Raw genomic sequence first — 12,361 nt, forward strand, 5'->3', positions numbered from 1 at the left:
TATAATATGCTAATACATCAGTAAGAAAAAACAACAAAGAAATTAAATAAAAAGTTAAATGTAGCTCTGCAGTCATTCTAGTCTTATTTCAAGTGTTTGATAACCCCTGTCGCTACCAGCTCCCTTGCTGGCAGCACAGGTACAGAACATGTCAATCATTGCAGAAAGGGATAGTGGGGGAAAAATCCTGACTTAATCTTTTCACAAAATCCTACATTGATCCTATGAACAGGACAAGGCATCACCAAACCTGAGCTGATCATCAAATTGGAACAAGGATCAGACCTATGGATGGGAAATGAACTCCCAAACCAGAGCCCACCAGGTCAGTCAGTGCATACTTGGTGGGGAGGCCACGGGAGTGGAGCCCAGCAGATGTTGGCCATGTTGCGCTGATTTCACCAGGTTATCTTCCAGATTGCAGACCAAGGACAGTGGGCTCACACACATCAAACCTGTGCATAATAATCTCTAAGGAGGGCTTTTGCACATATATTGTTACCTTTATCTCAAATTTAAACCCTACTCTTCTTAGATATTTTTCTTTGCTCTCTACTTCCTCAGTGTTCTCAGCTGCCTCCCTGTCCAGTGTTCCACTGTGCTACATTTGTAGTGGGGTTACTAAGTGTTTACCTTGGCATAGCTTGAGTTTTAGTTCCTTTTCTCAAAATTTTACAAATAGTAGGTGAATGCAAAGATCTACATTTGAGAGTCTACATCACTCTTGGAAGCACAAATTTGGAAACTGGTAGCTTGAAGCTGGTATTTAAATTTACAGAGCAGTTCACCTAGGGTGTTGATAAGAAAATGAAGAAAGTCCAGAGTTAGTCTTATGAACAATGGTGTCAACTCCATGAAAATGGAGGATCCAGTATATGGATCTGCAATTGGGAAAGAGCCAGGACGTTCTTGGTCCCAAGCCCAAGTGAACCAAGAATTTCATGTTCAAGAGCTCAGATTTCTGTTTGACAGTGCAGTTTTAAGTTAGCATATCCATCTTCTCTTAGTGGATATCATTATATACTTTCTATGAAAGTAGGAGAATGCTGACAGTCCAGTGTGCAAGATAGCATCATTCAGGAGAAGTTGATTATCAAACATGTGTGCCTGTACCAGGAATTGGGGAGAGAATTCTGGGGCTGATTGATCTCAGAAAGTGCCAGAAAAGTACTTTATAAAGATGGTGGGCTTCAAAGTTGGGTGTCTAGTGTGATTGGGTGAAGAAAAAACTTTTGTTTCTGAGAAGCAGACTAATTGAGGTAAAATTAGGACTTTGTAGAGGCCATTTATGTGTAGAGTGGGAAACAAGAGATTTTATATTTGAAAAACTCCTTAAATGTCTACATTTATTCCTCAGGTAAGAATGAAAACTAAATAGACATAGATGTAAACAGCAGTCCGAAGCCATGTTCCTGTTTAGAGATAGCAGTCAGTTGGACCTCACTTGTATTCTGCAATAAGCTGGTCCTGAAAATTCTTGAACCTTCAAAGTAGAGTAATGAGAGGAGCAGTAGCAGGAGACCCCACCATTGTCAAAACAATAGAGAAAAAGAATGGGGGAATGAAATGGGAGGGGAGAAGCACACCATGGAAAACCATGACTAGGTTGTAGGTGAATATTTTAACCAAATACTTCCTCATGGAAATAACATTAAAGAAGGAAAAACAGTTCAACATTATACAATCTGTCAGTGTCATTTAATATATTAAGTCAGTACGAAGAAAACTATTTACTTACCAGCCAATACCTGTTGTGATTTTTATGAAATCTTATGACAGTAGGAGAAGAACCTCCTCTATATATACATGCACATTCCATACAAATGCTTAGTTGTGTTTCATGTGTAAAGTTTTTTTTTGTCATTTTAGATGTCCAGAAAGTGGATGTCATAATTGAGGTCAGTGAAGAAAGTCAAGACAGACATTTGTGGCAAGATGGGATTACTACAAACAACACACCAATTTATGAGAGAGTTACATTTGGACATGCCTTTTGTTTGAGTTCAAACCATGTTTCAAATTTGATTGTAAAGAATGCAGTCTCTTTAGGAGTGAAGCCCAATGTATGTGAGAACACTCATCTCTCTAGTATGTCTGAAGGAGTATATGCTGGTGAGAAACCCTATCAGTATAATCAATATGGAAAATGCTTTGTCCAAAAGTCACACCTCACCAATCATGAGATAATTAACACTGGGGAGAAGCCCTATAAGTGTAATCAGTGTGGTAAAACCTTTGGCTGGAAGTCAAGACTCATCCAGCATGAGATGATTCACACTGGGGAGAAGCCCTATAAGTGTAGTCAGTGTGATAAAACCTTTGGCTGGAAGTCAAGACTCACCCAGCATGAGATGATTCACACTGGGGAGGAGCCCTATAAGTGTAATCATTGTGGGAAGACCTTTGGCTGGAAGTCAAGACTCACCCAGCATGAGATGATTCACACTGGGGAGAAGCCCTATCAGTGTAGTGAGTGCGGAAAATCCTTTTGCCAGAAGTCAAACCTCACGACACATGAGATAATTCACACTGGGAAAAAGCACTATCAGTGTAATCAGTGTGGGAAAACCTTTGGCTGGAAGTTCCACCTCACCCAGCATGAGAGAATTCACACTGGGGAGAAGCCCTATCAGTGTAATCAATGTGGAAAAACCTTTGGCCGGAAGTCACACCTCACCCAGCATGAGAAAATTCACACTGGCAAGAAGCCCTATCAGTGTGACCAATGTAGAAAAACCTTTGGCCAGAAGTCACACCTCACCCAGCATGAGAAAATTCACATTGGGGACAAGCCCTATCAGTGTGACCAATGTAGAAAAACCTTTGGCCGGATATCATACCTCAGCAGGCATCAGACCACTCACAAGAGAGGAGTCTTTTGAGGTAAAAGAACTTTCTCAGAAGTCAAACCTCAGGAAACGTCAGAGAATGCATGCACTGGGAAAATATTCTGTGTAGAGACTATCTATGTGTCCCCCAAAAGTCATTTAATTTTCTGTCCAATATGGCAAGCTTTTCTCTGCCTCCATTTATTGTGGCCAACAGTTCACAGCTCTCTGTGGAGATATGGACACAAGTTATGAACATTACTTCCAGGCCTGTATTGTAACAATGACCTTGCAGTCCTCCTGGACTTGGGATGGGAGCCATAGGTGTCTTCTATTACTGTAATTTAAGACAAATGAACAGAACATAGGATGTTCCACCCCTGGCCCAGCACCAAACATTTGTTGCATGAGAGAAATAAACACCTACTCTGTTGAGCCATTTTATGTGTGCTCTGAGCATTTCAGCACCACAAACACTGTTGCTTACTCGCTTTATGAATATGAGTGGTGGTCCTGAGAGACTTATTCATGTTTATCAGAAAATTCATACAGAAACCTGTGTTGTCATCCTTCATTTCCAAGTCAGGTTTTAAGAGAATCAAAGAAATGTGGAGGCATGGGAGCAGTGGCTCTTGCCTGTAATACCAGCTATTTGGGAGGTGGAGGTTGGAGAATTGTGGTTTGATGCCATCCAGGGCAAAGAGTTACCAAGACCCAGTCTCAGTTAATAAGCCAGGTGTCACCACAGCTGTACCCAGCTGTACCCCTAGTTCTGTGATTTGTATAGGTAGAAGATTGTGGTCCAGGCCTTCCTGGGAAAAACATAAAATATGTGAAAAATATTTTTTTAAAAAGTTTGGGATATGGCTCAAGTGGTAAGGTCAACCTACCAACCTTGAGGTTCTGAGTTTGAACTCCAGTACTACCATACCATGCCCTCTCCCCAAAATGGGGAATGCCAAAATAACTTTCAAAGTGCCTATTTCTGAGAGGGCTATCTGACTGAACACTGAGAGTAAAGAAAACCTGTATTTTTAATGAGTTGATGCTTTTTATAGAACTTTGTGTTTGGGCTGGAGGTGTGGCTCAAGTGATAGAGCACTTGCCTCAAGAAAATGGGAGAGTGACCCTTAGTTCAAACTCCACTACTATCAATTTTTTTTATGTATCAGAGAATTTGTAGTGAAGGGAAATGTATCAATGTTGTGTAATATGGATCTAGATTTTCAGATAGGGATGTTAGATGTAGTCTGAAAATTATAAAATACTTGATTATATACCAGTAATGAGGTATGAGTTATGATACTGCCTGTACATTTGACTGCATTTGGAGACATTTTTGTTGTCACTACTGGAGTTTGGGAGGTGCTGCTGACATCTTGACCCCAGGGTTCAGGGATAGGGACACAGCCTACAGAACATAGAGCAATCTCTCAAGTATATAAGGTTATGCTTACAAGTATTTTATGGTAGGAATTTTTGTTAATGGGGCCCAGAATAACTAAGGGAACAAAATACATATCCCTGATTAGGTTATTGTGTACTCCATGTTCTGTCAAGACGGTTTTATAAAAACAGGTTTATTTTCATGTTAGCCACTTTTCAGTTTCTATGACAAAATAACTGAGAAAACAACTTAAGGGAGGAATGATTTGGCTCACTGTGTCAGTCCTGGGCTCTGTTGCTTCTGGCCCCATGGTGAGGCATAGCATCATGGCATGGAACATATGGTGGACCACAGCAGCTCATGGGTGGGCAGAACCCTAACTTTCACAGACACACTTACAAGGGCACTTTACTAAACTGGCTGCTTCTCAATCCAATCAGTTAACAAGATTTGCCATCATAATTTTTCCCGCAGTTCTAGAGGCTGATTTTCCAACATGAGGTGGTCCCTTCATTTCAGCCTCCTGGTTTGTCTATCCCATGCCACATACCTGGTATGAATTTCTCATGACCCATTCTCATGTGAACTAATTGCAAGATGAGCATTGATTCTTTTGGGGGGCACTGACTTCCATGACCTAAGTGCCTCCACTAGGCCACACCTCTTAAAAGTTCACCACCCACACTAAGAACCTAGTTTCCATGCTGCTCAGGAGACTGGGGGACAGTGTACTCCATTCGTGGATGTTATGATACTTCTGATTAAATGTCACTCCAGCTTTATATGTTGTGAAATATATAAGAAAGTATTGTCTTACATATTTTCTACTAGTGTATATAAATTTATATTGTATTAATACCTTTTAAAAATCCTTTTTGAAATAGGTTCAGGCCCATGTTGGCCTCAAACCACCACCTACCTCAGTCTCCCAAGTCCTGGGATTATATGTATGTGCCAGTGCACCTGGGTCCAAGTTTTTAACAATATAATTTTCCCCTAAATTCTGCAGCTAATATAGTACCAGTCAGTGGGTCTAAAGGAAACATGGTTTCATATAATTAAACAAGTCAGGCACATTATTATTAACAGCTTAAACTTAAATCAGCTTACACAGCTGTGATCAGCAGTACTAGTTTCATTCTATTCAGTGATCAGCAATGTCTAGAGGTGAATTGCTCCCTCATCTCAGAAGTGTGCAATCAAGGTGTCAGCTGGGCTGCATTCCACCTAGAGATTAGGAGCAGGACCTCCAACCCCACACAGGTTTTGCCAGAAATCATTTCCTCAAGAAGGACATAGTCCAAGGACCTGATTTCTTACTGGTTGCGACTGGGAGCTGCTCACAATTCTTTCTCTGTAGGCAGAATACATGTACATGGACTGCTTGCTTCCTCATGACCCATGGGCAGGGTTTCAGTCCAGTGTGCTAGGATCAGCTTGGACATCATGTGATAATGCAAGTCATATATCTACACTTTTGTCATATTGTTTGTGAGAGCCATATATTAGGTCCTTCCCACACTCTGGAATAGAGGATTTGTATTTGAGGGTGTGATTCATTAGAGTTTGCATTAGGGCTTGTGGAGAATAGTTCTTTGTCTTTATAACAGTGAAGTTGTCAGTTTCTATTTCTTAAAATCTTCATGTCAGGTCAATTTTGTAACATTTATTCACTTTTGAAATAGACTGAATTTCCATGGCAGAAATGCTACTTTTCAGAATATGTTCAAGTATCCGGTATCACTTTAAGCATCAGCTAGTTATTCCATTGTTTGAAAAATGTGTTTTTATATTAACAGTTTTTAAAATTGTTGTTGATACTGTGGTTCAGACTCAGGATCTCAAGCTTGCCAAGCAGGTGACTATCACTTGAGCCATGCCTCCAACCCTGAGTTTGTTTGTATATTGATATATTTTGTATTCAGAGTACATTCTTCTAGGAAAATAGATAGCAAGTATTAAACTGTTTCAAGTGGATATTGTTGGAATTAAAATGTTCACTGATATCTCTGTCTGGTGTTATTTGTCAAGATTTGATGTAAGTACCTAGTTTTACTTCCAATCTTACTTCCCTATACTATATTTTACTCCTCATCCATTGTGATTTTCTGCTCAGATTTCCATAACAAAATGTCAAAGTTCTATAGTCCCCTATGATTTTGTGTGTTGTTATTTAATCATCATAGTGAGTTATTAAGATAATAGAAACTTAGCCTGACTATGGTGCTTAGAGATGGGACCTTTGGAAAGTGATTTGGGATTAGATAAAGTCATTGAGGAAGAACCTCCATGATGGAATCCTAATGGATTTATAGGGAGGAGAGTGACTAGAGACACACATACACACACCAGTTCCCCGTCCCTTGTCACATGTTGCCCTGCCTCAGGATGACTGCAAGGATGCCACTGCCACATGTCCCCCTCCATCTTGCACCAACACAACTGTGAGCCAAAATAAACCTCTTTATTGTTTATCTAGTTTGTGGCAATATGTGTGTGATGAGCAACTGAATGCCCACTTGTACATAAACTGGATGATTTAAACTGTAGGTATGGATCGAGCTCAGGACTTACTATGTGCCAGGCAAGTGTTTTAACACTGAACTACATCTCCCCAGCCCAAATGAGATGTGTATGTTCTCACAGTTCAGATGCCGAAAGTGCAAGATCCATAGACTGACAGGTTTGGTTCTTGAAAGGCCTTTCTGGGTTGCAGGCAGCTACCAGTTTTGTTTTTTTTTTCCCCCTGTCCTCATGTAGCTTTCCACTGTTCTCCTGATGAGAGAGAAAGCTCTAGTGTCTCTTCCTTTTACAAGAACAGCTGTGCTGTCTGCCTTGACCCCTGTTATGTGACCTCATTTGACCTACATCATCTCCTTAAATCCCCTGTGTGCAATGCAGACTCATTGGGGATTAGAGCTTCCACATGGAAATTTAGGGAAGATAAATACATTCTGTTCATAACACTCCCCAATTTGAAATTCCTTCTCCATCCTGTTTTAGAGGATTATTTGTGGTGGGTGATTTGTTCATCTACCCAACATTTCTTCCCCACAGTATTTTAGTAACAAGCCACCAGGGTGACCACAGGGATATCACCTGACCCTGATGTGCCAGCCATAATGCAATGCTGCATATGCAGTCTTCATGGCAAGTCTTGTTACCAGGGTGGGGAGTACTTGGCCCTGTCATCTTGGTAATCACTAACTTTGTGTGCAAGCCTGGAGCTGCCCATACCATCAGGAGTCTGTGTTTATAGGGTACAGAGAAATTTATTTTCTACCAATCTCCTGAGAATTAACTGTGTCTGTAGCAAGTAAAGCATTAGCTTAGAGATGCATGTGGAATAAAGAAGTACAAACATCCACTCTGGACAGCTCAGGCAGAGTATTTTGGGAATAAAATAAAATAAAGTGCTGGGGAATATATTTAATGTTTCAACCATGAGAGTTTTCAGAATGTTCTGCAGCCAGGGAGGAGAGAAGCACCAGTGGGTCTTTCATCACCCAAATGGAAACTGTTTCACTGGACATGACCTGTTGCATCTACAGGTCTTGACATGTCTGTGATTGGACAAACATCCTGTCTCAAAACCAAGATTTAAAGGACTTAGATTTAGGTGGAGAAAATCCAGGAGAGAAGCAGTTCCAATCCTCAGCCATGTGCCATTTAGATTCATAATTTTTTATGTTTTTTAACCCTGAGATCCATGAGTCACTCAGGAGGCTGAGAAAACTAACAGTGGGACTTGAGCAGGACTTCTCTTCCTTCCTTTTGCTCCTCATCCATCTTTGCTTCTCCTGTCCTCACCCAGGTGACCAGTCCAGGAGAGGAGATAAGAACAGGCATTGGAGCAGGAGAGGTAAAAGGAACTTCAGCCATGGCTAAGACAGATTAGAGAGAAAAGTTCCAATGCTAACACCTTCCATACCTTGTGAGATTTCAACTCCTGGCTCTGGCTTACCAATTTATGTCACTGGAAGATGGATGAATGGGCTCCCATAGCTTCCGAGTTTCCACACAAAATCTCAGGCCCTTGAGATCCACAAACAGTGAAAAGCATTTCAAGGTGTGTCATAACAAGGAGTCTCACAACGTGAAAGTTTTAGCAAGGATTAATGTTAGAATAACAGAGCACAGTAAAGACAAAGAGGTGGGGTAGAGAGAAACATTTCCTGATCTCATGCAGAAATGTGATACGCTGGGATTCTCAGGTGGCAAGGGTCCTTTTGCGCATAGATAGATATCAAAGGCAGAAACTTGAGCAGCAAAAATCAGAGAAGTTTTATTTGTAGAGAAGAGAAAGGAAAGGCTGCATGGGGGGACCTGCAGCAGGACCTGGAAACTGGTAGTCCCCTGAGTTGGGCTGGATGGCGGATTTTATAGTTCTTAAATTCCCAGTGGGAGGAGTATGTTTTGGCATGAAGATTTTGGTGTGAACAGGTGTTTCTTGGGAACAAGAGGGGGTGTTTTCCCCCTGCTAGTTGCCATCTTTGGGGAACATGTGAATCTCTGCAATCCACCCTTCAAGTCCCCCCTCTCAAGGATTGCTCTAACTGCCCTTAGGAACAGGACAATGAGGTCTATTCAATGACTACTTTCTACTCAAAGGGGTTGATGAAGGTGCCCAAGGCACCAGAGCTGACTGTGAGAGGAGTTATCAAGGGAGCCATGATAATGGGTTGTCTTTATTTTTATCAGCATCTGTAGTTTGATGGATTCTAGCTGACAGGAAACAAACTTGACAAGTAAGTTTAGAATATAAGGTCAAACAGAAGTAAGAGGGTAATAGCAACTATGGGATCCAGAAAGGGTAGGAACCATGTCATAAAGGGGAGCCAGGATTTTATTTGATCCCATACCTGTGTGGATACATGAGTTTCCAGGGACTGCTTCTAGAGCCACTTAGCCTGTTGGGGAATGTAGTTTGTACATTTATGTTTGAAGTATTTATATGTGTAACAGAAAGTATTGGCAATTGTACATACCCTTTCCTGTTTAGCGAAAAGAAAATTCAAAGCTGTGGTCCATGAGTTTAAGAAAAAAAAAATGTTTAAGTCCCAAACTAAAAACACCATGTTTCAGTGATGCATTTATCCTTACCAAGAGTCCTGACTCCCTTCTGGCTTACAGAAGGAGTCCTTCAGGCTGCACTTATGCTTCGTTTCCCAGCAGTGCTGCACATTGTAGTTTTCCATTACCACAACATTCCTAGTTTTCATATATAAGGTTCTGTTTTAGTTATCCCTTCTGTGTAAAAGCCCTGCTATACCTGGTGCCTGTGGATGACACCTATAATCTTAGTTACTCAGGAAGCAGCAATCAAGAGAATCCTGAGCAAATAGTCCAGGAGACCCTATGTTGAATAAATCCATCACAAGAAAAGCACTGGTGGAATGGCTCAAAGTGGTAGTAAGAATGTCTACCTAAAAAGCATGATGCCCTGAGTTCAAATGCTAGTGCCACTAAAAACAAAAACAAAAACAAAAACAAAACAACTCAAATTGTGGTGACTAGAAATACTTATTACCTCTGGCTCCATGATTTAGGGAGTGTCTGGTGCCTGGCTCATCTCAGGAACAGATGAAGTGACTTGACAACTTCTAGATCATTTCATTCAGGTTGTGGTTTTTCTGATGCACTCCACACAAATTACTTTGCATCAAAGTCTTCACATCCCTAATATTTGTAAGATTCCACTGCATGAGTACTTTTCACAGAACTTTGAAACTGTCACCATTGACAACTTTATTTTCCACACTCACAGATTTTAGCCCAGGGTGCATTTTTACATGTGTGCCATCAGGAGACTTATATATATATATATATATATATTTTTGGCAGCACTGGGGCTTGAACTCAGGGTCTAACGCTTATGAAACAAGTGCTCTACCACTTCCATCATTCCACCAGCCTTGTTTGGTCTTGGTGTTAGGGTAATGCTGTCAATAAGGAATAAATTAGGAAGTACTGAATATGCTTCTATCCTCTAAAAGACATTATAGGGAATTGATAGAATTTATTCTGTAATACATGGTTAAATTTACCAGTGAATTCTTCTTAGTCTCATACTGAGGGAGGATAAAGTAGGGAAATTTTGGGACTCAAAAAAAAAACACTACATCTTCGATTAACCATGCTTTGGCTCAGGAACCACTCTCACCTGGCTGGGACCCACCCATGCCCTTCCCTACTCATTGATTATTGGATGAGAATTACCTGGTCCTACCCTTCCCATAGATTATCCTAGGTTTTAAAAGCACCTGAAGTGCAAAAACACAGGCTCTCAGCTTCCAGCTTCCACCTGGGTCTCGTATGCTTCCTTTGTATTTCTCTTCTCTGACTTTTAATAAACTCCCTTTACGCCCACTTGTCCTGCCATGAATTCTTTCTGGTAGTATACAAAGACTTTGGAAGTCTTCTGATCACAGACTGCAACAGTGCCCTTAACAATACTTTTTGTTGTTGATAGGTCATTTTTTTAATTGTTTCTTTTTCTGTGTGTGTTGGTGCTAGAGTTTGAACTCAGGGAATTGTGCTTGCCAGGCAGGCATTCTACCACTTGAACCACCCTCCAAGACCTCAATTTTTTTTAATAGAAATGTTTTCACAATGTGTGTTTCTAACTTGTGAATTTGAATAAATTGTGTCTTTTGAGGAATTGCTCCATTTTACCAAGCCTATTGAATGTGTGAAGATAGCATTGTTCATAATATTCCTGTTATTCTTTTAATGTCCATGGATAAATAGTGACACCCCTTTTTCATTTCTCTAATTAGTACTTTGTGCTCTTTCTCCTTTATTAACTCATAACCTGACTATATGCTTAAGGATTTTATTGATTTTTTTTGGTGGTACTTGCATTTGAACTCAGAGCCTTGTGTTTGCTAGGCAGGTGCTCTGCCACTTGAACCATGCCCAGTGTATTTTTGCTGTAGGTATTTTTCAGATAGGGTCTCCTGTTTTGTGGCAGGCTGGCCTTAGACTGTGATACTCCTACCTACAGCTTTCCAAATAGCTGGGATCCTGCCACCACATCCAGCTTGACCTCAAACTATTTATTTCTCCATCTCTGTCTCCTGAATAGCTGGGATTACAGGTATAAGGCATAATAACTGGAAGCTTTATTGATGTTTATAAGGAACTTTTTCTTTCCATTACTGATTTTCTTTCTCGATTTCACTAATCCCAACTGTAATTCTTACTGTTTTACTCCTTTTGCTGGATTTAATTTGTACTCCCTCCCTCCCAGTTTCCTAAGGTAGTAACTTAGATTACTGATTGTAGATTCTCATTGTTTTTGATTACACACATTCCATGCCATCAACTGTCCCCTAAGCTCTGTTTTTGCTGCATCCTACAGATTTTCATAAAATGTGCTTTCATTTTCATTTAGTTCAGAATTAAACATTTCTTTTGAGTTTTTGCTCAGGTTTTATCTATAAGTATGTTGTTTGATCTCCACATATTTGGAGTTTTTCAGTTATCTTTTTGTAATTTGTTCCACTTTGATCAGAAAGCAGACATTGTGTGCTATCTAGTCTTTTAAATCTGTTCAGGTATGTTTTATGGCTGAGAAGATGGCCTATGTTGGTGACTGTCCACATGAACTTGGGAAGAATGTGTAATCTGTTGGCAGAAGGAGTGATCTATTACATACACTGGAACCTAACTGATGTTGAGTCGAGCTGTGTCATTACTGATTATATGCCTGGCAGGTCTGTCCACTTTAGAGAGTGGATTGTTGAAGTCTCCAGTTGTGCTGTGGGTTCATCTTTTTCCTGCAGTTCTAATAATGCTGCTTTCACATAGTTTCAGAATCTGTTGTTAGATGCATACATGTTCAGAATTGTTACATGTTGCAGAGCTGATCACCGCATCATTACCTAATGCCCCTTTTCCTGGTAACTTTCCAGGGATGTGCTCTACAACTCAGCTATGTCCCTAGCTCCTGATTTCCTATGATCAGAATTAGCATGATATATTTTCTGTTTACTTGTTAAATTACCATTTCGCTAGTATATATTAGTTGCATCAAGGTGTTTCATTGTGATATTTCCATATGTATTTGTGCATATAATGTGCTTTGATCATATTCACCTCCTCTCCTCCCACTTACTTTAATTCATATGTGTGTGTATTTATT

At 40.3% G+C, this 12,361-nt stretch overlaps 1 protein-coding gene and 1 long non-coding RNA gene across 2 annotated transcripts in view; one reads left to right on the forward strand and one right to left on the reverse strand.

Annotated features, from left to right (window-relative positions):
* The window catches only part of LOC109685442 (uncharacterized), a 59,466-nt gene extending 56,194 nt beyond the window's left edge, over nt 1-3,272 (forward strand). Inside the window, exon 6 of the mRNA XM_074057807.1 lies at nt 2,110-3,272. Coding sequence (XP_073913908.1) covers nt 2,110-2,882 — 773 coding nt within the window. The 3' untranslated portion in view covers nt 2,883-3,272. The remainder of the gene's footprint in view (nt 1-2,109) is intronic.
* Nucleotides 1-12,361, reverse strand: part of LOC141418021 (uncharacterized) — a 70,248-nt gene that overhangs the window by 5,731 nt on the left and 52,156 nt on the right. The window lies entirely within an intron of this gene.

This window comes from Castor canadensis, chromosome 16 (genome assembly GCF_047511655.1).
Source record: "Castor canadensis chromosome 16, mCasCan1.hap1v2, whole genome shotgun sequence".
NCBI classification, from domain to species: Eukaryota; Metazoa; Chordata; class Mammalia; order Rodentia; family Castoridae; genus Castor; species Castor canadensis.